The following is a 27,797-nucleotide window of genomic DNA, read 5'->3' on the forward strand; positions in this document are numbered from 1 at the left end:
CAAGATTCACACGGGATAGTGTGGTAACGGTAAACACACGATATCGATTCTTCACACTCTCTATCGCGTCCTATTTTTACCCATGAACGAGCAATATTACCTTACGTTCCTTCTGTCACCGTTATATATGAATTTGAATTGCGTAGAGAAACCGGAGTCAATGGAATCGTCGTTTACCTCGCAAGAAACAGGATGCAGGATGTAAACACTTACACTTTCCCCCAAGCGCATTAATGAAACGAGGTACGATTGATACTTAATCGAGTGCTCGTTCCTTTCTGCTTGTTAATAATTCCAGTTTGGCAAATCTTGAAATTGGAGATCGTTAAATTCGATTGCATACATACATACATACGTATATACATACATTGAATAGAAAAAATTGTGTGAGATTGCAAAATCGTGAAAATTGTGGGTTTATAGAGATTCAGATTGCATGCAAGCGTGAGCGTGAAATCGATTAAAAATCGATTGTAGTCATAGTACCGTTAAAATTACGTTGTTGGTGGAACACGTGATGCACAAGGTATCTATTTTTAACTGCCGGTGTCGATTTGAAATGATGAAAATTTTTAGAACAACGGAGGAAATTTATTTTCATTTTTTAAATCATCAAAAATAGGCTTCTTCCATGCACACGATCTCTTTTTCCTGGAGATTCGGAAATAAACTTCAACGCGTTGGTTATATATTTCCGACACCCTAAGACTTGCATGGCGTATGATATACGCTCCTATTAAGTCGAACAACATTTTTTTATGATAATAATATCAAATGTGCTAAATTTCATTATACTAATAAATAAATGAATGAATAAGTCAAAAGAAAATCCATTAATAGAAGAACTGGTTACAAAGTTAATTCAAGTTAAACTTCATTTGTAAAACCATTTTCAAAAAGAATTCCATCTTATCCAACCACAACTCTGATTACGTTCAAAAATATTCAAAAATAAATAAAAAAATAATCGAATTCTTTTCACAATACCCATAAACAGAAAGGTAAAAAATAAATATATTCTATCCACGTTTCCAAGGGAAAAAAAATCACGTATACAGGTGAATCCTAAGTAAATTTTGACCGAAATCCCTTTGACAAAATTCATGGACGAAAAGAAAAACGGTGGTCGTGATTTCTTTTGTAAAGAAAAGAGAAATAAAAGAGGAGGGAAAAGTAAAAATGCTGAGAAAAGATGATACGTATCGGTACGTGGAGGAGGCAGAAAGAGAGCGGCTGGACCGGCATAACCCGACACGCTAAATGGTACGGCTGAGTGGTCGGCGTTAATTTCGAGGGGCCAAGAAAAGTGGTTGGAGGGACTACGTGCTCGAGTGGTAACCTGGCTTTCGCTGTCTTCGTGGTCGCTTTCAGGGTTCGGTAACAATGCGACCACGATATTTTTCGCTTGTCAAAAGCAGAGGCGAGCTAACGTAGGAAACTCGATACGCGTTATGTTTATACGTGCGAGTAAATTTTTAGAGAGGAAGAATATTTCTATAATGCGCTGTGTATGTTGGTCGAGAGAAGAAATGTCAAATGGTGGGAAATTGGAATGGATTCAGGTCAATCGAACGATATTACGTGTTGTATATTGGCTCGTGGACTTTTTCCTTCGCCGCTTGTGCTTGTAATTCGCTCGGTGATGGAGAATCGAGTTGGAGGTGTAACGAATGGATGAATAATTTGCATTGGATGGAGGGGCAGATTGAAGGTGTAAGTTGTGATGCGACTAATTTTGAAATACTGACTGATGAGTACATTGGAAAAGTTTTGCAATATTTTTTTTTTTTATAAAATAATGTGAGATAATTTTAAGAAATATAATATTAGAAAATGGGATGATTTATAAAAATTTTTGTAGAAGATCATAGAAATTTATCGAATATTTTTCATTTTTCAGATTCGATTTATAAATAGAATTTAACAACATTTTTTAGCTAATTGCCAGATTTCTCTAATCATGAAAAACAAGAGGGATATATTAAAAATTATAGTCAATTTTTATTCTCATACTAATTCTCATTATAATTCTCAGATTTAATTTTAGATTGTGCTATCAATGCAAAATATCGTGTTACACATGTTCAACTTTTGCGAATATGTGCGAAATATATATCTTTTCTATCTGCTACGTAGTATATTTTATAAATTTAAATAATTTTCAATTATACAATTCCTTATGGATATATAGTATAAATATATACATATGGCATATGAATACTTTATTTCTGACAAATGAACAAAAATCTCATACAAATATTGACGTTCCAATTTATCATCAAAATTAGATCTGGATGTATGCCAGTGTAATATATTATCTTATAAATATTGATATATTTGATGGAAAAAAAAATGAAATAAAAAATAATTTCCGGTACCGGGAATCGAACCCGAGCCTCCTGGGTGAGAGCCAGGTATCCTAGCCACTAGACCATACCGGAGATATGCAGTTACTCTCTTCGTATTTCTTAAAGCGATAAAATAAAATAAATATTTTTAAAAAATTATATAATTATAAATTCTTAATGAAATTTAAAATAAATTATTCTATAAAATTAATAAAATTAAAATTAAAAATCGGAAAAAAGTCTTTAAAAAACAATTAATTATTAAATTTTCGACTATTAAATTTATTTTAATATCGAAGCATCTTCTTCCTTCCTTTTGGTTGATAATTTATATTCATATAAATTTTCAATTTATTCGTCTAGTATCGAAAAGTGTAAGGCTTTTCTACGCCACGTTATTCTCCTTCCAAAACTATACTCTACGTGTTATGCATGCTGGTATAACAAGCCTTCGTTGTTCTGAATGACAATGTACACAAGCGTATTTATAGACGACCACCATCTACACGTTTGTCAAGTTTCTTTCGGTTTCTTTCGCCTGGTCGTCTCTTTTCAGTATTTCTACGGTACTCACGACTCTAACGGTATAACGGGTAAATTTGTGCAATCAGACTGAACGCAAAACATACGCATCCGATGCCGAATCGATTTTTATGCTCCTCGAATGAGAATAAAGATTTCTCGTTGCTGTGAACTTTTGTGATACTTTTCACACAATTTTATTCCAAATTTTTCTACCGAAAAACTAGTTTTATTGGCTACTTATATCACTAATCCTTTTAATTAAAAAATAATACATTTCTTGTTGAATAAACACAAAGAAGGATATTCTAAATTCATTGAATTATAAATACGACTAATGTCTATGACGTTGTAGAAGAAGAAAACAAATAAACAAATATATAATAACAAACAATGAAAAATTAAAAAATTAATAATTCAAATTGCAATTAAACATTTTATTCTTTTATCCTTTACAATTCCTTATATAGATGTTAAAAACAATCAGCAAGAGTTCTGAATAAAGACAAATAAAAAAGAATGACAATTACTTGTAAGTTGAAAAAAAAGTCGTCTCTTGGTTTAGCATGATTTCTCCATTTTTGGCAAGCCAAGCGGGGTTCTCATAGAAAATTAAGGAGTTTAAAAAGAAGCATCGAGGCCGCTTCCGGTGTCCGTATATGGCGACGATTATCGTATTTTCTCATAAAATCGGCTTGATGCCGCGACGGCTGAAAGAAAGAAAAGAAAAGGGAGCGACAAGAGCGAAAAACGGAAACGACAGAAGGGGAGATCGTACATTATGGCGTAAATGCGGTCTCTGCCGCTCTATCTCCGAAGTTATTTCCGTTTCGACGCACGAATTGACGACTGTGGGAGGTATCGCGTGAATCTGCAATCCGTGTGAAAGAAAGCTCATCAATTAATATCTTCTTCCAATCGATAATTTATTTTCCATCAAAGAATTTTTAAGAACGTTGAAAATATCACTTTTTTTGAATTGCATTAAATCATAAGTTGGAAAATATTTTACAAAAGAAAATTTTATTATAATATAATTTTGATCGTTATATTGTTACAAAACGTTAAACTGTCATTATTAAAATTTAATACCGTTTTAAATTTATATTATAATTATTATTATTGATCTGTAAATAATCCTTTAGCTTATAATATTAAATTCGAGTTCGTTTATAGCGTTTAAGCAAATTTTAATTTAACAATATTTCAAAAGATATTAATGAGTGAAATATTATATATAGATAGTGATATGGTTACTATAAATTGGTGTTATCAGTATAATGTTAGTGCAACTTTCACGCTAGCATAGCTATGAAAATAAAATTGCTCCACTATGTAAACCGACTATAACATGTACTTGTTACATGTATTCACAACCCCGGACAACATAGTCATAAAGTCCATTAATAGCTACGTTTACTGTTCTTCGAACTCTCTTCTATCTGTTGTTAAAACACGGAGACGTAGATCATCCACGCTGCTTGCTTTACAAAAGATGCTTATGTATCTGTTCGCGTTCAATATGTAAATTAGCCCGATAATACGACAATTCAATTACTCAAACGATAATCATTCAACATTTAAGAACGATACAACACTTCTTTCCCAGCCATAATATAACACCAATAAATAAACTCGAATATTTATTATCTAACTATGATTAATCAGTTTCGCATTAAAATTCCAAACTCATTCCTCAAATTTTCCAATCAATCTCGCTTCACCATGGGATTCGTCGTATCCCAATTATCTCTCATTCGAGATCTCCACCCATTGCCAACGCTTCGAAAACAATTTCACCCTCTTCCTCTCGCGATTCATCGTCGCAAAAAAAAGGGAGAGAAATTTTAACCCACGCGAGTAACGTTTCCAGCGCGCATAATACATCTTGCAAACTTGCAATTTTTGCCCAATTTTTTTTTTATGTACATTCCTTGTACGCGCGAAATTTCGCGAAAGTAATTAAAACGCGTGCCACGCTCGCGGATTGTTATCACACGCAGGGATACGCACGCCGGGAATTAAATGAAAAATCGTCGTTCCGCGAAGATATGCCGTGGCCGAAGCCCCGGATTTATGTACGCGTCAGCACGATCGCGTTTCGCCGCAATGCGGATGGAATTTCTTCTTTTCGATCTCGGTGAGTGGCTTGACGCGGGCGTAAACAATTACGCGAAGGCACAAGAAGAAAGTTGGCAGTGCTCCTCTCGCCGGAGAGGAGGATCGTTGACGAGGAGGGGAAAAAAATTTAGCGCCTGTTCGTCGTTAGGGGAGGGAGAAGGTTCTTCTCTGGGCGAGAAGGTTGATCGGGAGATGGATGGAAAAAAAGAGGAGAGATTTCGAGAGGAAAGTTGTGGAAGAGGCACTCTCGTGGAAGATGTTCTTCCTTTTCGAGTGGTGGAAATTTATTTGGAATCTTGAGTTTGAGGGGGTTGCTTGTTGTAGAACGTTTCGAAATTGTTGTTTATTTATTTATTTGTTCGACGGGAGTTATCGGTTCGGAGTTGGATTATTTTGAGATGACGGACGGATGAGATGGGAAGAGAAAGAATTACTCGTAATTACGTTCTGATTCGCATTGAATAAGCAGGATGAAAATTTCGTGTTGATTGTTCGGGCATAAATTTAATCGATTATCTTGATCTTGCTTCCTGGTTTGGACCGAGGTTCTAATTAAATTTCAATTTCTATACAGTTGATTTCGAAAGTTTTTTTTGCCGACTTTTCTATTGAGTTAATTGAGTTTGAGCGAGAAGAGAATAGGAGAGATAAGAATAAGTTTCACTCGATTAAATTGTGAATATCAATCTCCTTAAAAGATTAATCGAAATTTCTTTCTTTTTTCTCTTCACAAGAAAACAAACGAGATTTATTATTGGACTCCATCCCATGAATAAAGATTCTAGTTTAATTATTGTCAGACAATCACATGAAAATACGATCAAGATATCATTATAATTCGAGCTGAGATCAGTGGATATTTGAGACCGAATGAAAAAGACAGGAAGTTGAATTTTCTCCGATGAAACGAAATGAATAAAATCTAAGGGATGATTCATCGTGGTATTATTATTTGTTCGAAACATAAATTTTTTAAAAAATATACTACAATTATTTTGAATAGAAAAATAAAGAAAAATGTGAATGAATGAAAAAAAAGTTGCATCGATTAAACCGTATACACTCACCGTGAAGGATTTGAATGCGTCAAGTAGGATTTTAACCCTTCATTCAGGGAAGGTGATCGACGTGGTAATTCCAGGTTTGGTGGAACCATTTTTCGCCTCGAGGGATTTAAGGATTTTCCACTTATATGAGCATGCCTCCGAAACTTTTCGTGCCGATAACGCATTGAGTGGTTTGTAAGCTAAAAAGTTTTCGAGCATTCATCACGCTCCTGTCTCGTATCGATTAGAGGGTGAGATTAAAAAGTGTTTCCATTTCCGTGTTCTTCCATCGGGAAAAAAGGTAAATCATCCATGATAAGTAAAAAATCTATCTCTTATTTTTTATTACATTATAAAAAATATATATATATCATTCATTTTTAATATCTTATTTTAAATATTTAATCGAATAACAATAAGAAACTATCAATAATTGTTACGTATTCTTTCTTTCAGGATTAATTCTTCAGGATTCAAATTTTAATTCTCTTTCTAGGATTCCATGTTCGAAAGCATCAGTTGCTATAATTTCATCCACAGATGTTCTCTTATTATTGAAATTTCGACAAAAATTATTATTGCTTTCTTACAATTTTTCTGGCACAAACTGCCACATTATTGAATTAAACGATTCACTATTATACGAGACATCTTGAGTATAATATACAATGATTCAATATAAATTCTTTATATTAAAATTAGCAAAACAAATTGTTTTATCACATCTATTAAAAAATCGCTATCATTCACATTAAGCATTAATTTAATCTAATCAACGACGAAGAACAGTCAACGATAACCAGAGAAAACACATTCTTCGATTCGACTCCGTATCAAAACCAACAAGCCTCGCGAACACGAACACAAAAGAATATAATAAATGGCTAACGATAAAACCGCAAAAATATTTCGCATTACCGTCACGTAAATCCTCATTCTCCCCCTTCCGACTACTCTTCAAAGCATAATAAACCCGACTCGGACACCTAACCGAGCTGAAAAACAATCGACCAAAAGGACATGGCGAAGAGGCGCTTGTGGAACACAATCTGGAATATCCCTGTAAGCTCTCCCTTCCCCCCTTCTGGTCGCTCGCCTTGTATCTCGCGGGATTACGCGTTTTCGAGGGGGTGCGCTCGCGCGAATTTTTTTCAGGGTGCACCTGCGCTCCGGGTATCGAATGTTGGCCATCGCGATTGCGGTCTTCGGGAAAAACTGGCCGAACCGGTCACGCGTTAAATATCACGAGCCCCCACTGGCCAAGAGGACCAAAGCGAAGCGACTGCACGAGGTTGCGGTGACTCGCGGTCTAACTCGCGATCGATCCTTCTTTTGCAGTATCGGATACGGATAAAAACGCAACAGGAATTCCTTTAGGATGCACGAACGAGCCCGTAATTTGCGAAATGAGGATTTATTTCCTAAGTTTTGGATTGATTAAATTTTCCGGGAATTTGATATAATGGAATTTTGAAAAGCGGCTTGGTTATGGAGCTATTTATAGGTATTGATAGGTAATGTAATTTTGGATATGATTAAATTTTGACCGAATTTCCTATGGGTATGGATGGAATTTTAATGCTTATAATAGTTTCTTTTTTCTTGGCATTTCAGGCTCTTTGTACAACGCACGAACAATTTCACGTGTAATGGAATTTTGCGGATCTTGCGGATTTTTCCGTGTATTGATTTTGACGCTGCAATTCTAGAGTAATTAAATTTTGGGCAATGTTCATACGTGGAGTGTAATCCTTATGGATTTTTTTTTATGATATGATGTTTGGAATCTTTAATTTATTTGTAAAAACAAATGAATCTTTTATCAACAATTGACGTTTTTAAGATAATATAAGGTGTATTAACAATTGTGTTATGTTATAAATTTTTTTTTCTTATTCATTTAAAATTCTATTTATATTTATAGATCAATTTTGCATGAAGTAATTCAAAGATCGAGCAAACAGTTACGAGGGTTCATAATAATTGAATAAATATTAAGATTAAATTACGATAAAAATCTCTACAGAAAATCATATTCCCATTTTGAAAATTAAAAATTTTACAAGCTCGATAATGAAGGCTGGCTTTAATAATATACTTGCAGTTTCAAAGTAACGATTATATTAAACTTCAATCTTCATCAGCTAAAATGTATTATATTTTTTAATTAAGTAAAGTGTACGTCAAATTATATCTAATTTTTACCCTGGATCGTTATTAAGCAATGAACATTCCGTTCTATTGCTCGAGAATTCAGAACAAGTTAATTTGTATCTTCTCTCGATTATTCAGGTCGATCTAGTGAAAAGGAAAGAGATCTAGATTTTCAAACTAAAAATAAATTATCTCCACTGAATATTATATATTATATTTTCTATAATATCCCGCAATTTTCTATTTTCTTATACCATTTTTTCCTACACAATAATCCATAATATACATCTTAAGTCTGAATATCTTACGATCTAACTTAAAAGTAACCAATAATCACGATCGATCGAAGAAATTTCGGTCTCAAGAAAAAACATCTCTGTATTATTATTTGAATTTGAAGGAATTACTTTGAATTTACAATTATATAATATTTATTACACAATATCGCCTAATACCGACCAATGTAAACAGCTTAATCATATAATCAGCAAACAAGGATGAAGGAACAATAAAAAGAAACAAGTTGAACACTTGATAGTGGCGCCAAACGAAACACACATATACACACAAGCAAAATGGAGGCTAAATCGAACGCCGACTGAAACGTATTACACCTTCGGTTTGGCCTCGTGACGATAATACATAAGAATGCCGACGTTCGTGATGATAATACACAGCCTCCTGATTATCGTGCTGTCCGAAGCCTCACCAGGGTCGCCTGAGTTACGTTGTAATGATGGCCAACCAGCGAACCGGTTGTGGCCCTGCCACTGCACTTATTTGGCCCCTAACCCGATCCAAACCAGACGAAAACCAAGAGGGAAAGAAGAAGAAAAAAAAGAAGAAGAAGAAGCATGGAGGAACCCGCAAAACTGAACCACACACCTGGCCCAAGGATGCAAGAGGGCTCGAGAATATAGCAAGAAAACCAACGCGAATTTCGTAATTCGTACGAAACGGCCGTCGAAGATTCCGTAATCATTCGTGATCGAACAAAATATATAGGAAGATTTCCTCGTGAGATGATGAAAGGTGAAAGGATCTCTCTCGAAGGGTTGGATTTTTTCTTACATAATTCATCGTCTTGTTAAAAAGTTAATCAGAGTTAAAAATTGTTGCTAACATTCAAAGATAATTGAAAACTATTCACGAAATATTAATACACAAAAAAAACTGCGATAGTAACTGTAATGAAAATACGGTCAAAAGAAGGAGAAGGTGTGCGAAACAGAAGTTAAGTATAAAGCATGGCCAAAGTACATCTCACGGGGAAAAAATTCCAAGAAGAACAAGATACATAGTCTGCAAAAAGAGGACAATAAGTCATTCCTCTCCAAGATTATTGCATCTCCATGCCAGAAAATAAACATTACGCTCCCCACGTCATAACTCATAACATCTAGAATCGTAAACCGAAGAGAATGGATTACCATTTAACTCCTTTCTCTCATGCGTGATTCAAGTCCTTTCCAATTCGACGCATCCTTTCACAAACCAATCCAAAAGACGATCCGCCAATTTTTCTCGGGGAAAACTCGTCCATTGTCGAAACGCACAATAGATATATATATATATATATGAGCACACCTCTCGAAATACGTTCCACTTTCGAAATAACGATCCTCAAGGGTGTGTAGAGTGTATAAATTTCGACGATAAATCCATCATGGCCAAATACTGACCGATATCGAGCCCATGGCCATTTGCCAACTACCAGAGGCTTCTTCCACTCTTGCGTCTCTCTTGTTGCATTATGCAGTTCAGCCTGCGCTTCCTCCTTCGTCTCATTCCACCCAACCGTACGATCTCCTCTTTGTATAAATATGTCGGCCGAGACATGATTTACTCGTGCACAACTATTTTCGTCATTGGTCGTTGTCGAGTCGTTACTGCGCCCGAAGAACGAAACGAGAGTCTGTGGTGTCAGGGTCAAGGATTCCTTCTTCGTTGTGCGTTTTGTATACGCGTTGATGGACAAAGCCTCGATTCTGTCGCTCTGCATCGATCGATGACGTGAAATGGTGCGTGGATATCATTATGGAAATTGTTGAAACAATAGTGGATTTCGAGAGGAATATTTCATTCATTGTAAAATGAAAATTTGTAGAACAAAGATCAAAAAGATTTGGGAATACGAGATCTAATAATATAATATTCCACGATGTTTATCTGGCGTGCACTTAATAAAATGAAAATATCGCGTGTCAACGAATATCATAGTATTCCCCAACTCTTTCCTTTTCACGATACATTAAAAAAATTAAAAGATTAGAATTCTGATTATTGTCCTTTTTACTATTCGATGTTTTAGTTAAACTTTGCTTGCGAATCGATGCAGACGTGTTATTATCGTGTCAGTTTCAAATCGACGAGGGATCCAAAAATTCTCTCGATTCCCTCTTTTATTGAGAAGAACGATGATGCTGATCGAGTGAAGTTGCTCGACGGGAATTTAAACGTTTCAAAAGTTTTTGAACGCAAGTTTGGATACTTGATACAAGGAGAGGAATGGAATTTTCGAATTTGATGCATCTTCTAAACAACAGGGATGTCACGTTCTTTCCAATGACACCTCCAAAGAAGAAAAATCGAAAATTAACGAAAATTAACACGGTTGTACTGAGCCTACCATTGTCCGATGCACGCATCATCAATCTGGTTCTACTCGTTCTGGGCACCAGTTTAAACCTTTTGATCATTTTGATAATCGTTTGTGTACCTTCCGCGAGGACATCCAAGAATTTCTACATCGTCAGCCTAGCCTGCTCGAGCATGATTATATTAATCGAACCTCTGGAAGAAATATTGAAATGGTTCTTCGACGTGAATATGAAACTGAATATGGATTACGTGTGTATAATCAACTTCGACATTTCCATTATCACGATCGTCGTTTTGAAGTTCGTGCAATACGTTAGCATCTTTCGGAATCAAATATCGTTTGGCCACGTATTGTTGAAGAAGTATACAACCGTGAAAGGCATTCTGTTGATTTGGTCTTCGTGCATTATTTCACTCGCTATTTCCCTTCATATATACGATTATTTCGAGGAAGATATGCCGGATATTTACATATGCATCACGATCATGTTCATTACCATGCCGTTGATCATATCCGCGTCCATAGACGCGTTGATCATTTACGAATTGAAGATATTGAAAAAAATCGAAGGATCGTGGAGGATGAACGAGTTGAGGCACTATATTATGTTGGGTGAGTCAATTAATTAGTTAATGGTTTCCAGGGCTATTAAATTTTTCTCTCTTTCTTTGTTTTTTTTCCCTTCTTAGTATTCATAATATTAAAGTGGACGAACGCTTCGTACATGGATTCATTTCCATTACGTTCTATAGTGAAGTGAGATATTTTCAGTGGTAATCACAATCGCTTTTATCCTGATACGAATACCGTATCGATTGGCTAGAGCGATCAATTTCTTAGAGCCTAAGGCATCGTGCTGCACAGACGATAAAAGAGAGGTGCTCTATTTCATGGCCAAGATGTATCCCTTCGTCTTCTCGCTCATTTATATCTCGTTATCGAATGAATTTCACGAAATCATAATGGTACGTTTATCGGAGGAACGAAAGTTTGTTTCATCAAGACAAATTTAATAATTTGAACGATATTTTTCATTGCAGACGATTCTAAAAAACGGGTGTCAAAAATTTCCTAGAGAAATTCGAATATCTTCCAATGATAACGTAATTGTATGATATAAATATCAATGCGTCATTACACACATATATTTCTGATTAAAAATAAATGGATGAAAAGAATCATTTGTCAAAGAAGAGATTAATTATAAAAATATTCGATCATATTTCATATTTCCATTCGGCCCGTAGTTATATGTATTAACATCAAAAAATGTATTTATAGCACATCCCTGCATGAATTACTCAAAAGCTCGAACCACTGCTCTCAAACATGAAAGACGTGCTTTGTGAACGAAGTTAAACTTGAAACATGTATCCCGCAAGTTGATATTCATAACATAGTGAGAACAAGAGTATCTCAAACTCTTGAATATTATTTAAGTACTTGCACCTAATAAAAACACGCATCATGGCTAAATTAAGAAGAAAAAAAAGGAAAAAAAAAGAACAAGGATCTCACAGTGTTTTAATCTCAAGTTTTACGCGTTTAAAATCCGTTGATTTTAATTTAATTTACGTACAATGTATCGATACATCAGTTGAAGGATTGGATGGAATCATCAAATATCGATTGAGACTTATATTTATTAAATGATTAAGTATTTACGAGCAATTTAAGTTAGATGGAGAATGAAATGCATGGAGAGCTTACATCGATAATGCAAATTTCATTTATTCATAAACTTAATAAATAAACCTCGATCGATATTCTTATATATTCCGTATTACTGTTTCAGCTCCTTAAGATCGAAATACGTGAATACATCTACGTATATTAACACTCCATATACCATACTGAAATATAGTTCGATGAAAATCAACTTTAAAACCATCGCGATACGCAATACATTTCCATTGATTTTAGAGTCAGAAATCTGCACGATAACTTGTTCGATAAAAATTTATCCTAATTGTACCAACAGAAAGAAGAAAAACTGCTTGAAAGATTACAAAATACGTCGAAGAATCTCGAAGCAGCCAATAAAACACTCGTTTAACTCGATATATATAGGGACAAGTGGTCGTGAAAACGATATATTAAAATAATGGAGGCGAAACAACTTGGCCTTGGTCCATTCGAAGAACGTTTTCCGCCCATTACGAGCAACACCAAGGGGTGGACGAAATTTGCAAGAGTGTCTCTTACAGAGCTTCTCTCTCGTCGCAAAGTCGTGAATTCATTGCGCTCTCTGTATGCAAATTAGGCCCCCTTTGGGCGCGTCTGTCGAGTGCATAAGTCGATGGAGAGGCGCACATACGTGGAAACACGCGTGTGTTCGGGTCGAAACGACCACGTCCACTTTGTATCCGCCTGTATCTCGCCGAGGAAAAATAGCTCGAGTCGTAATCTGTTGGCCGGCGCATCGCGAAATCGTTACGAACGCCTCGATTGTTCGCCCGTTACGATAGCGACACGACGAGACTTACACGCTCCGCTTTAAACGACAAACGTGACCTCTCGAGATATGCCGTACGATTCCAGATATTCCCCGTGAATTTTTCACGCGTGGAACGATGCCACATCGATATTGCGAGCGTTGGAAAATTTATGTAACGTTTTTTTTTTTTAAAAATATATCTTCTTCTCGGGGAAGGAGATAAGGATCGGCTGGAAGAAACGAAGGCGCATGAATTTTGGAAAATTTGGTTTCTTCTTCCGTTTCATGGAAATCTTGTGAGATCGTATATGAATTCGAAGAGTTTGGCGAATTCGTCTTTGGAACGGATTACGTTATAAAGAGTTCCATCCGAGAAAAATAAGAATTGGGTTGAAATGTCGGAGGCCATCTCCATCTAGACAAGACTTCTATATAGGGATGTCGCACGTAAGATCTATTTGATTCTCTATCTGCTCAAATAAGGAATGGTTCTCGAGATAATTGCTTAAACATCGTACGATGAGATGGAATAATTGTAAGAGATTGTGCTGCCTTGAATGAGTGAAATTGAAAAAGTAATTTCTATTCTATTTTTCTTCGGTTCAATTTATATTAATTGTTATTGCAAAAGAAAAGAAAGAAAAATTAAAAATTATGTTGGCATATTTTATTCGATCTTTCATCTAATTTTAATATCAATTTTAATATCCTTAAAAATCTTAAAAATCCACGGAATGCTCTTGAAACGTTTTTATCCATACCACGCACTTTATGAATCCAGAAATACTTCCAAGAACCATCCATAACGTACTCGTACTGTCCTTAAATTCAATTAAGCGGAACATCGTAAGTGAAAATAGGACATCGTTTGTCGTTTCAAATCGAGGATTAAATCTCTCTTTCATAGCCACATGATTCACCATCTATCCAACCTCTTCATCACGCGATTACAAATTCCATCCGCATCGCGTTTCCTATTCCAAGCTTTACCGATTCTGCGAATACGACATCGAGACAAGGACACTCTAAACGTATATGTGTGTGTACGTGCGGTCATATGTGTGGAAAATACACGATTATCGGTCGCGAAAGAAGGTGTACCGAAGAAGGGAGATGCATCGTACGTGTCGAAGAAAAAGAAGACCTCGAAGAAACAGGAAATCAGTGGAGCGGAAAGCCATCCTACCAGACGAGACTTCCGCCACGGTCTTTCGGTCAACTTAACGTCCTTTACTCCCGACATCGACATTGAGGCTAAATCTCTTTTTTGCACCAATGAAAATATAATTCTTCCTTGAGACAGATTTTATTTTATTTAACGAAGAATGGAAGTAAAGTGGAGATGATGATTCAATCTGGGATATGATCTTGGTGAAATGAAAAAAATTTTAACTCTTTTCATTGACTACGTAATCGTGCATACGAATTATTATAGCAATAAATAAAATCGACGTTATTGGATGATAGAAAAAAGATATGAAAACGATTATGAAATTACAGGAAAGAGGTTATTTTTTAATTTTCCTAAATTAATTTTAAAAAATTCTTTAAAACGTAATGTTTAAAAGTAGAATATTTAAACTGTTAATTATGTATTACGAGGTAAAGAAATTAATTTCTATTATACGAGTGTGTTCTTTTGTGAATTTAGGTAAAAACAATTTTTTTTTAAAATAGGGCAAAGCCGGATTGATATTATCTTTTGTCATTCGATGAATGGTTTCCTACGAAATTTAATTTGGAAAGTAAATCTGTTTGACTCGGCCATCATGATAAAAATTCCATTGGCGAGAGAAAAGTAACAAAGGACATTGTTTGCAACGAACAGGCGTGCAGCGAAAAAAAATAAAGGCGAATAAAGCTGTTTGTCCCTTCAACGTTGTTCCGAAAGAATAACACCGCCAAAATTTGCTTATGAATAACGAGTATCGACGTTCCGTCCGATTGTTCAAAAGCTATCCTCTCGATCCGCAAATCGAAGAAACAAAACGAAAACGTTCCAGTCAAATTCATCTCCATTGTTTCAATCTTGTATTATTATTTCTGCTTTTCCTTCTTTCTTTCTCTCTTCCTTTTTTTCACGTAAAAGGAAAAAAAATATATATATATATATGTGCATCGTAGAGCGAATGCCACAATTGGAAGAGAAAAATCGTCGACATTAACGGTTAATTACACCGGGTACAACATACAATCTCACGGTTGATATATTCGTGAACATCCTACAAAAGCCCATAATAAGAGAAGGCTAGGGAAAGAGTTCTCCATAACGTGAGATACTCGAGCACAAAGAAAGTTACACTTCGTAATATAGGACAGCGTTTAACTTTCCCCTGTGACTGTGAGCCATTCAGAAGGCATTCGAAATTTTAAATCCCGCTCTTCCGCAATACCACGTGCAATGCTTCATAGATTTCTCGTCGAACGTTTGAAAAATAACAACAATATTATCGAATTATTGAAAATCTTGAGATTGCGAATTTTATATTTCTCTTTATCAGGAGACATTCTGCATTCGAAATTGACACGAATCAAGGATAACCAGTCACCAATTCACTTGCCAGTAGATTTAAAAATGCAAAGGAATGAAAATTGTCTTCGAATGTTACGAAATCGTTTGCACACACTTTTTATTCGAGTTTTCATTCAGCATGGAAGACTCCATGGAAGAAAAGAAGCGATGGCGCGTGTTTCTGTCACGCGCAGAAAAGAAACGTCGATGCGAATGCGTAAACGCATTAACTTGTGAATGAAACGGGCAAACGCATATATATATGCATAGAAACTTCATTCATGGGCTTCGAACGGAAAAAGCATTCGCTTCGATTACAATCGCGAGGAGAGAGCCTCGAGGGGATTGAAACACTCGCATCTTTGTCGAACTTTTTTTTTCTTTTTTTTTTTTTTTACACCGCGAGAAAGTTGAAAAGTTACACGATACAAAATTGAAACGCTTCCTCCGCGCGCGGAGGATCAAACTTATTTCCAATCCCACGTTTCATTTCCGACCAGCGCGGCGGTTCTCTTTTCCGTAGAAGAACTTTTACCAACTTCTTTCCTTCGATTTTTATTTTTTTCTCCCTCTCTCCTTTTCTTCCTATGATAATTTCGTTGTTAACTTAAAAACTGGACTATTTTATTTTTTTGTTCGTAGAATTGGATACTGTATATTTGAAAACTCTGTTTAGATTTATAATTTATCGTCCAGATTCATTTAGGAACGATCGTAGTTTGCATATGAGGTTCAATAACGTACGAATTTATCGATAAAAAAATAATGCTGAAAAGATCCCAAGATTGATGAATATTTCGCGATAGGAGTCGCGATTACGTGGCGGAAAATGAAAAATCGGCGCCTGAAGGCTCGATTATCTCTTCCTCCTCGTGTCCAAGATTCATATTTCTCGATGCGAAACGTCGATTGACAAGTGATGAAAGAAACGATCATTTCGACTGTTGTAAAACTTTACTTTGATCTTTCATTTTCAAAGAATATTGCAATTTACGGAAAAAACAAAAATCAATCATGATAAAATATCTCCAATAACATAAAAATGTACACGTTGCTTTAATTATTATTATCACCAAGTCCAAGTCCAATCAAAATAGATACCAAATTCTTTTAATCATCATTGTGAACAAACTTACTACACAATACTACAATAAGACACTTTAATAATCAAAAACAGAGAAAAATTCACTAATTTCCTCCATTGTCCTCCAACATTGTCACAAATTTGAACGTCAGTTGAACCTCAAAAGTTAATTTTCCAATCACCTGTCAGAATCATCGCTCCAATTAAAACCACTCCTTTCATCTCCTATTCCATAAAGAAAAAGTTAGAAGGAGTTCTATCTCAACAATGATATCGCTTGTTCAAAATCACCCCGGACCATCCCCCATGTCAGGGTTTGTTTCATGGAAAGTTTGACAAGCGGCTGCACTTCCACGACACCCTGTATGCGGTGGAAGCCGGAGGCTAACGCGTGGGTGGGCGTCTCGCAACGAGGGGCACAGGCGTCTCGACAAAGTCGGGGTGAACGCTGCCGGTCGAGACGCGGATTCTTTGCTCAAAACAATCTCGTCCGTTGAGTCAGAGCCCTGTTTGGAAAGTAGAACGGACGGGCCTAGTTACCTCCGCTATTTAAACATGGCAGTACACTCGTCCACTCTACGCGTAACCCCCACAGACCTCGGTGGAGAACTCTACTTGGAATTTTTGATTTATTACGTCGTTTCTTTTCTCTCTCTTTTTTTTTTGTGGGAGTAATCACTTATTGGGTTAAGTTTTGGGGGAAACGGAGGGGAAGAGGAGCGAAGGTTCGAAAATATGAGACGTTTCTTCTTTGAAATATAAGTGTTGCGGTCGAATTTTTTTAAATAGAAGGAAAGAACAGGTTTCGGAGAATTTCTTGATTATGTAATTATTGTATATGTATATAGATACATTTATTTTTGGAAAGTCTTTCCAGTTTGTTTATTGGCTATTTGTTCGCGTTCTAATTACGGAATATCAGAAAATTATTAAATTTCTCGCGTGTAATATAAGAAGCGAAGAAATGAAAGTTGGTAAATCCCTAATGCATAAAAATTTTTTATTATCGGATGGATAGTTTAATGTAAACGATGGTTGGAAGATTTCGCAAATTTGTGGCGTATTACGTCTTTTTTTAAGGAAGATATAAAGTTCGTGATAATTATATTACACGCAAAAGTACAGGAATAAATCTGCATCCAAAGTACGTAGGCATCGCTATTTTTAACCACGCGCAAACTTCAAACGAGCCACGTAATATTTTTCACATTTCACGGTGTTGTTGCTGTAATTTGACTTCTGATTTCGTGGTCCATTAGTCATTTTATTTACGATCCAACTGTAGATCAATGTGAAGTAAAATTCGTCGTGCAGAGAAATGAGTCATACGCCTAATTCGCTCAATCTATATAAATATATATACATATACAGTATGTATCGATTCAAAAAGAGAATTTATCATAATCTGGATCAAAATGCTTTAAATGAAAACATATATTCACTTATAATCCATTTATCGATCAAACATTTTATCTTCGATAAAATAATTAATATCTAAACAATATCTATAATCCAAAATACCTATAAAATAAAAAAAACTTAACGCATCATTAAGCGTTCGACAACGTTTAATCTTTCTCTAAATTTATCCATATTATTCGAATATGTATTTACTAAAGATTTATGTATATATTGCCAAACCAAAGCAGATTAACAGAGCATAATTATAAGCAATGAACCTTTAATCCCGATAAGCTTGATAAACCCGCGAGCGAATATAATTTAAACGCGAACGCTTTCTCATATGAAGGGAAGAAAGATCTTTTCCAGGAACGCCCACGATGCATTTATAAATACGGAGAATACAAATTGTGGGGTTGTGCCGAAAAAAATGAGAACGCCGTAAAATATGGGTCGCGTGGATACGTACGAGGAAAAGGGCGAGGGGTGGAGTCGTAAGAAATAGCGGTGGAGGAGTCAAAGGTCGAGGAGGAGGTCAAAGAAAGAGAGAGAGAGAGAGAAAGAAAGAGAGAGAAAAATATGACGAAATAACGAGGAAAAATAAAAGTACGGTTAAAGGGACGACGAGGCGAGGGTGCATAAATATTCATAATCGTATGGAAGCGCGGGAAGGGGAGGAAAAAACAGGGGAAAACAGAGGAAAACAGAGGAAAACAGAGGAGCTTGGAAGAAGAGCGTGAAATCAGTGGTGGACACGAGAGTTGAAACAGAGGAAAGGGCAAATGGAGGGTAATGGTGGCGAAAATGATACGAGAAGCGAATATTAAAATGATTAATATGTCGCGGGTAAAATTCGAGAAGAGGAGATGTAACGAAGTGGACGAAGAGGAGAAATTTCTTATGCTTGTTCAACAGGTTTGAATCGATTTGCAAATTGAGTAATTTTACATTTTCTAATTTGCGATGATTTTTGATAATGAATTATAAAATTTTCCCGCGAAGAAAATAAGCTAGCGTCAAACGTTTCGCAACAAGTGAGCAAATTTCCTCTTGATAAGTTAAACGATTACATATATGTAGATATTTTATTCAGAAATTGATCATCTATTCCGGAATTTCGTTTCGAACATTCGAATTTCCCTTGTTCCCACTCAATATCTTGGCAAATGAAACGTAAACTTGTGCGATATTTGTATCCTTTATACGATAAAAAAAGAAAAAAACAAAATCGATAATTTCGTTCTTCAACTATATTCAAATTTGCACATTCTCGTATAACTATTCCGCGACAATCGCGCGTTAAATTTTAGTTTGCTTTAGGATAAGTTACGTATGCGTATATTATTATCAATGTGATTCATGCATACGTACACGAATGTACGTTGATAGGTCGAGGAATGTATACACAGATGCATCGTATGCAGATAGAGAACGTTTTTCCCTTTCGCGTCGACGTGTATGCGCGTATGTACGAGAAAAAAAAAAAAAGAAAAAATGCAGTGTCGAACATGGCCAATGGTTCATTGTTCTCTCAAACAGACAATGACAGTGTGTGGGTCTTTCGAATCTCGTCGCTGACGAAATTTCATGTCGTTCAACAATGGAGTGGAAAATTGAAAAAATACTGATACGCCTAAAAAGATTAAATTATCGTCGATTTCTTTCTTTTTTTCGGAAACATTCTCTTTCCCCCATATATTGCATAATCATATATTTTAACAAATTTTTCTCAATTTTCTCTTCGAAATTGAAACACGAAAGAAAATCAAGTTTAATTTTAGTATAATATAAATGATCGGGTTAGCCAGGCAACGAGTTATCTTTCGTTTAATGGATAACAATCGATTGACGAACAAATTGACCAATGACAAACGAACTTAATCAACCTGTTAATTGGTGCGCGAGGAGATCGATGAGTATCCACTCCCGTCGTATAAATTCGTTACAAAGCCTGTATTTGTGTTTGACCAAGTTCGTCAAAGTTTAATTCCGTACCCGTGTTTTGATAACGTGAAAATCGACGCGAAGAGCGATCATTCATCGATATAATAAACTTGAACGCACTGTAGAAAATGCAAGTTGAATAGTCGTGCATTTTATACAGTACATTTTTCCTCGAATTATCATTAAACCTACGTGACATCCATTGGATCCATTCTTAAGAAAAATTTTACCACGATTGAAGAAATCTCTAGTAGAATAATAACCACAATCTTGGTAAAATTCTTTCATAATTTTTAAAACATCTAATGAATTTAAATCAATTTTGAAAAAAGAAAAACAATCGCTAATATCGAAACACGAAAGTTTCCAGTAAATAATCATCGTGCAAATGGCGCGGATAATACAGTATATCGTAGAGAAAGTCGTAAAAAAAAAAAGAAAAGAAGAAGAGATGTCAATTACCGGTGAGGCGCAATGAAACGAGATCCAGAAATAGATTGACGAAAGTGCAAGGTTAAATCGAATAAGATCGTCCCGGTGCACCAAATAGTCGCAATTGCACGTCGACTTGTACGACACGCTTTCTTTATTGCAAAGATGTCACTGCCACGTAGCGTAACGAAGGCCGTTTGTCAACGGGCGAATACTCGCGCAATTTACAAACCGTTTATGATGTAATTTCTCGAATGAGCCGTCTGGTATTAATCAATGACATCCAATATACGTATTAATTCAATACTTTTCGTATGAAGGCTTGTAACCAGTTATTTATTAACGTAGCGTTCCCTCGAGTCCAATATGATTCGATTGTATCGATAGAAATATATAAAGCGTAATATTTAATTTGTTGGATTTTTCAAAATATACTTGGAAAATTATTAAATGGGGAGAGTTTGAAAGAAATATTATATCCCACTCGATTATTCAAAGTCATCATTCTGTCAACATTTGACGTTTACATTATAAACATTAAGCATTAAGTTGTTATACAACGAATTAATATCGTTTTCGATGAAGCTGGACTTTAAATTCCAATTTGCCTCTCGTCGCATGCAAGAAAAATGTATTCGTACATTCGAAATCGCAAAGAGAACAATTAAAACAATCGATTACCTTTTTTTAAAACGTAGGATCCAATCGAACGCAATCGAACCTCCTTCACGATCTCTCCCTTCAGCCTTGTCCCTTGAAAAATCCGTCCTCACTCCACTTCGCCGAACAATCGAAAAGAAACCTTGTCACACGGAGAACGTCAAAATTTCATCGAAGATATCTCCACGATCAATTGTTGCAAAGTTCCAAGAAGAAGAAAAAAAGAAAAGTCTCCGTAAAGTATTTACTTTACTTTTTCTCGCACAATCCACGTGTGTATCCGATCCCCCGTCAGGAGGGGAACGATATAAGAAACAAAAAGAAAAAAAAAGGAAACACTCGCTGGTCAGTCGTTCGTCGGGCAGTCACGCGGTTTTCTTTAGCCGAAGAAAAAAGCAGGTAAACACACTGGCCGTATACTTTGAACAGTACCCTAATCTACTCGTTTGTTAACAGAGACGGAGAGCGTTGACAGCCGCGCGATCGAGTTGCGGGCAGAGAGCGACGACGTGAACGATCGAATCGGGATCGCAATTTTTTCCAACGATAAAAGAGTGTATACGTATAATGTGTATGTAAGGCACGATGCGCGTGGAAAGCCACGAGGCATAGAGTCAGTCACGGCTCGGCAGTCGGCGTACACTGCAAGCCGAACGTCGCCGCCACGCGACTCCCAACTCGAAAGCGGAGCCGCGCAAGATGGTCGACGGCGAACCGGCTCTTCCATTGGCTGCCCGCTGCCGCTCAGGTATACACACGCCGGCTCTGTTATCGAAACGGGCATACTGATAACAGTATGCCGTGCGAATGCTCCGCTTTTCATATATAGAATAAAAATTTACCAGTTTGGGATTCCGTGTATAATTCTATAAATCGGGGAATTTTCGAACCTAGCTTTCGATCAAATTCTCGGGCAGTTTTTTTTAACGAAAGTATAAAGTGCTTGTTGGATTCTTATAATTTCGTACATTTTATAAGAAATTGCACGAATGATTTTATATTTCAATACACCATCCCTTATACCGTGCGAATGCTCCGCTTTAGAATAGAAATTTAGCAGTTTGAAATTCCCGCGTCCAAATTCTATAAACTTTCGAACCTAGCTTTCGATCAAATCAGATTTTCGTGGAGTTTTTTTTAACGAAAGTATAAAGTGCTTGTTCGATTCCTATAATTTTGAACATTTTAGAGAGAAAATTGCGCGAAAAAGATGGTATATTAAATATAAAATCGTTTTATATGCCGTGCGAATGCTCCTCTTTCGATTCGTAGACTTTAGCAGTTTGAAATTTCCGCGTGGAAATTCTATAAATCGGGGAATTCTCGAACCTAGCTTTCGATCAAATCGGATTCTCGGGGAATTCTTTTTAACAAGCTTTGTGATGCGAAAGTGCTTGTTCGATTTCTATAATTTCGTACATTTTAGAGAGAAAATTGCGCGAAAGGAATAATATATTGAAATACAAAATGATTTTGATACAAAGTATCTCTCTACTTTTCTTTTTTTCTCCAATTATCGGAACGTTGTTTAGATCGATGCAAGTTTTTCTATAAATTTCCTTTTATCGATCAGTTAATTCGATTAACGTTCAACTCAATCCGTTTTTCGAAAAACTAGCATCTATAATTGAATTCGTCTTCGATGCAACTTTACATATTCTCCTCCCTGTATAAATGAAAAAAATTCCTCGTTCCGTGAAATCATCAGCATTGACTTTAATCGCAACCCTTACGCCTTAAAGGATTCACAATTAAAATCCAATTAGCCGCCGAATCGAAGCCAATCGGCGGCAGAGTGAAAATTACATTTTCATTTGGAGGAAGGGAGCAATTAACGAATCATCCGAATGAAGTTATCCCTTCCCTGGATTGGTCGAGGCCGCGAGGAATGCAACTAACTTCAAATTTCCGCCGAATCCCGAAACGAATACGCCGATATACCGATATAGCTACCGAAAAATTTTGTCACGGACGTACCTTTCCCCATTCTTTTCTTGCCCTTCGTTCGTGCCTATCCTCTGCGGGCCCTATCTCGCATCCACCAAGGTCGTTGCATTCCCTTCCCTTTCCCTTCCGCCCTATTGTGATGCCACGCGCGTAATTATGCAAATTCCAAGCACAAGCGAGCAAGGAAACGCCCAGCTACACGTGTCTTCAATACGATGTATTTGTATTTTCACGTTGATTTTTTCTTTCTTTTCTTTCTTTACGTCGATGAAATATCTTCGTGACTTAACCGGACGCTGGTTTGGAATCGAAATGAATTATATCTTCGCGCCTGAATTCCAATATCGATTCGATAGATGTATTGACAAGATCAATGATCGCTCGTTTCCGTCAAATTTTCGATTTTCGATAATAAATTGTACGAATTAAGAAAACTATTAATATATAAACGCTGGATGCGAGAAGAATATTATAAAATATATTCGCGACGTAGTACACCCTCGTGCTAATAATTTTATATGATAATAATTAAATATATAATAATAATTAGAGAATTTGAGCAACAAAGGGTAGTGAGAAAGTTCGAAAACGTTAGTTGCCACGTCTTGCCGCAAGGACGAACAATTGCTACCCTCCTAATGGAGGAGGAAATTCTGCATTCGTTACCGGCCGTTTTCTTAACCAGAGTTATGCGGAGGATCATTAAACAGATTGCAAAAAGGCCACCAAGATCCAGGATACGCGGACGTTTACGTGCGTGCGTGCCGCACATCGTGATTTGTAAATACACACCACATCCTGCTTATTCCCTTGCGTATGCTCACGTTTTCGCGCGCATACTACTACTATCTGAGCCAAGCCCGACCAAGGAGGCTGTAAAATATATCGGTTGTTATCGTGAAACGCACCTGAAAGAAGCGCGCTGTATTTCTCTATGTTTTAGTATCGAAAGACGGAAAGAGAGAGAGAAAAACTTGCATAGGATATTTACGCACTGGTGTGAATTGCAACTGGATCTGGATAATTAGTCGCTGTTCTCGATACGGTACGTTTAATATGGAAATTAAATCGATGAATCGTTTCTTAACTTCCTAATTGAATTTTTAATTTTTTATTTTCTCTCGAAACTTGCTTGGAATTTTATTACATTCGTTTCATTCGTTTTATGTTTCATCGAAGATAACGGTTGGTTAATATACATAGTAATCTTTTGTAATCTTTTCTCCGAATGCAGTTATTCGAATGTTGTTGTAGTTGCTTTATGAACGATTTTTGATTTGTTTCGTTGATTTACAGTGTTCATTTACAAGCGTCGTCAGGTCGTAAGAGATGACAATAAGAGTTTCTAATATGAGATAAAAATTTATTTCGGGTGAAAATGAATTCATATGATCTTTCGAACGATATATTTGAGTATTGTTATATATCTTTTATCCAGAGCGTTAACGAAACACAGATAGATATTTTGCGCGGAGCGTGGATTGGCATTTTCAACGCTCTTCGAGAATTGGGAAGAGGGTAATTCGAGGAAAGAGAAGGATGAGAGAAGCATCGATACATCTAACCGCAAGCAGGTATCGATTGTAAGATGAACCGTCGAAGCAAGACAATAACTGAACGATATTTATCCATTTACAGGTACAATGTTCGAATAGAGCGGATAACAGTGTGATTCGTCAATTTCATTCTGGATGAACGACGGAAAGGAAGATTATAATAAAATTTTTCTTTTTACAAATTAAAATACCAATCATTCTTATAAAATTCTTTCTTTTATAGCAATACTGATCTAAAAATCGTATATATGAGCGACGATCACTTTCACAATGGATGAATAGAGAGGGGAGGGAAAATATTTTTACCATTTTTGAACAAATGAAGTTTTATCAATATTATTAGAAATCGTATATGAATGACATTCTTTTATCCGGTATAATGGTGGAAATGAGATGATAGTTGCATCCTGTTAAACAGTTGTTTTGTTCACGACAATTGCACTAACGTGATACGTAATCGCGCATAAATGACAGAAATTCCATTGAATCGGGTTGTGCACGCCTAAATACAGGGTTAAGTTCTAATCTGGCACGCAACCGGAAACGAACACGAGTGCTTCGCTTCGCCAAACAATGCTTTCGAAAAAAAAAAAAAGAGAGAGAGAGAAAAGAGCTCAACAATGGAAAACAATAACGACAGACGGTGCGCGCAATATACATTCACGCAAGGGAAGCTTTGGTCAGTATTTTCCTGCTCCCTTCTTCCCATTGCGCCAATTTCACAGATAAATCTTTCAGGGATTCACAATTTTTCGCTTCCTGAAAATGTTATCTTGCCCTCGAACGAGCCTATCCCGTTATATAAATAATATGAAATTCAAATTTTAATCTCAGAAGAAAGTTTCGAAATAAGTTTTATCCTTGATTATTTGATCAAAGTGATATTTAACGTTGAGTAAAAACAAAGGAAAGAAAAGAAAAGAAAAAATGTATCACTTTATTTTATTCAGTCATATGATTATTTAAATATTCGAACAACAAGCTAATTTCCAATCCATCAATCTAAAATTTAATTTAAAAAAAAATATGTACATCGATTTATAGAAGTAGAAAACGATAAAATAAATTCATGATAAAAGATAATTTCTTCATAGAAATTTAATTCAAAAGTCAAGTTCGTGGAAAAATATATAAAGTAAAAAATACATTTTATTTTTTTTTTATCTTACCTCGTTTTACCCATAAGATAATTGAGATAGTCATTTATCGCATAATTCAGCCTATTTTATCAAGTGTAATTTTTCAATTAAAGTGATATTGATCGTATTTTTCTTTTTTTCTTTTTTCTTTTTATCGAGCGTTTAAAAGCTCAATGAGATTCAATCGATCAGAATTAATCAGATTAACGTATTATTTTTTTTTCTTCCCATTATTTTTGCAATAGAAACACGTTTTCACTTTCGTTCATCGACAATCAAGGAAGGTATATACATGTTTTTCTGTAATTTGGCTACCGTCATTGAGGAAACGTATTACTTTTATGCGATCCTGCTAACGAAAGTAATCCATACAAAGATATGCACTTGACACACGTGAAAGCAACGGATTGAGCAACGTTACGTGTGTACTTAAGCTTTAAATCTCAAAGGGAAATTAATTCTCCAATGGCAATCAAAACTGCTATTCCTTTTCCTTTCCTTTCTCTTCCCTATACTTGTGAAATTTGATATTTAAACGGAGTTCGAGTTGAAAATTCGTAAATGGCGCTTAATCAGAATGTAAATTTTATTGATTGACTTACGAAACTTATTACATTAAAAAACTTCTTTCCAAAATGAAATAAAAACAATATTTACACTGTACGTTGATTTCGCTAATGTAAAATTTAAATAAAATTCATTTTATTAAATTAACTTCTTGGATTAAAATTTAATATATATATATATAAATGATATGGAAGAGAAAAAAAAAAAGAAAAAAAAAAGAAATTTAAATGAGAAATGATCTAATCTGCATAAATTCAAATATGGCGTACGATTTGGTGTTAAGATTGTACCGTTACTGACGGAAATTATCATTCCTTATACCTATAAATATTATCGAGGTGATGCCCCAAACTGGTTTTAGGTATTTGGTTCGGGATACAAAACATGGCCGTGGTCCAGCACAGCTGCACGATCAACCGGTTTCCCTGATTACAATCGACTGAATGTAGTCAATGAGTATAGCCGTAAATACGTATTAAGTATTGTATTCCATATATATAAGTATTGATTGGGTCGATTTTACCATTATTTGCTATTTATCGTCACATGTGAGATATACTATAGACTCAACAATTTAATTGGATCTTTTGTCCTATTTTCTAAAAAAAATGAAAATATTTGTGAAAAAAAATTAGAATACTTGGAGTATTATTTATTTATTATAATAAAAATAATAATTATTATTAATAAAAATGTGCGTATATTTAATCCATTTAGAAAAAGATAATAAAATCAAAAGATTTTAAAAATCTATTTTCTTTGATACATTCTTTGATTATTGTTATTTTTATATATTATATGTATTTATAATAAATCCAATAAAAAATGGATCGAGAATAAGAAAATCTATTAGGAGTTTAATTAGCGGGCAATATTAAAAGGCATAAAGTTAATCAGTTATTAAAATTGTGTCTTGAATGCGTAAATTCTGTAGAACGAGTATAGACAGAAATGACAATTAGTGGAAGAAGGACAGAGATAGGATAAAAATATTGAAATCAGCGCCATCTTCAGAGTGCCGCAAATGAAACTCAGAAAGAAAGGACAGAAAATAATAAGAAAAGGATAGAGATAGAGTAAGAATTGACCGTTAGTGCCATCTATTGAGTACTTATATAAACAATTTTTTAAACCGGCGCTGATGGTCAATTCCTACTTTTTCCACTTTATCCTACGTGCAAGAAGATACCTTTGACAACCAAGAGATGGCGTTAGTGGTCAATTCCTATCCTATCTCTATCCTTTTCTTATTATCTTCTGTCCTTTCTTTTTGAGTTTCATTTGCGGCACTCTAGAGATGGCGCTGATTTCAATATTTTTATCCT

General features: G+C 35.5%; 2 protein-coding genes and 1 non-coding gene across 6 annotated transcripts in view; 1 reads left to right on the top strand and 2 right to left on the bottom strand.

The window, feature by feature from the left end:
* The window catches only part of LOC107995662 (uncharacterized), an 89,220-nt gene extending 67,271 nt beyond the window's left edge, over positions 1-21,949 (bottom strand). The window contains exon 1 of one of the 2 annotated variants that reach the window (XM_062073882.1): positions 21,285-21,949. The gene's annotated coding sequence lies outside the window, so the exon portion shown is untranslated. The remainder of the gene's footprint in view (positions 1-21,284) is intronic. The other variant, XM_062073883.1, reaches the window with a different exon arrangement.
* Trnae-cuc (transfer RNA glutamic acid (anticodon CUC)) lies at positions 2,370-2,441 on the bottom strand. Its single transcript has one exon. It is a non-coding gene; the product is annotated as a tRNA-Glu (tRNA).
* LOC107995681 (uncharacterized) lies at positions 9,955-26,619 on the top strand. Of its 3 annotated transcripts, none has more exons than XR_009829515.1 (4): positions 9,955-11,405; positions 24,154-24,255; positions 24,507-24,784; positions 24,849-26,619. XR_009829515.1 is itself a non-coding variant. In XM_017053335.3 (3 exons), the coding sequence occupies exons 1-3, from the start codon at positions 10,700-10,702 to the stop codon at positions 11,906-11,908; spliced, it is 975 nt and encodes a 324-aa protein (XP_016908824.1). In that variant the 5' UTR covers positions 9,955-10,699; the 3' UTR covers positions 11,909-13,900. The 3 variants fall into 3 exon arrangements, 1 of the variants encoding a protein (XP_016908824.1); XR_009829516.1 differs by having other exon boundaries at positions 24,649-24,784; XM_017053335.3 differs by lacking the exons at positions 24,154-24,255; positions 24,507-24,784; positions 24,849-26,619 and adding exons at positions 11,565-11,758; positions 11,834-13,900.
* Positions 26,620-27,797: the final 1,178 nt, after the last annotated feature.

This window comes from Apis cerana, linkage group LG4 (assembly GCF_029169275.1).
Source record: "Apis cerana isolate GH-2021 linkage group LG4, AcerK_1.0, whole genome shotgun sequence".
Classification (NCBI taxonomy): Eukaryota; Metazoa; Arthropoda; class Insecta; order Hymenoptera; family Apidae; genus Apis; species Apis cerana.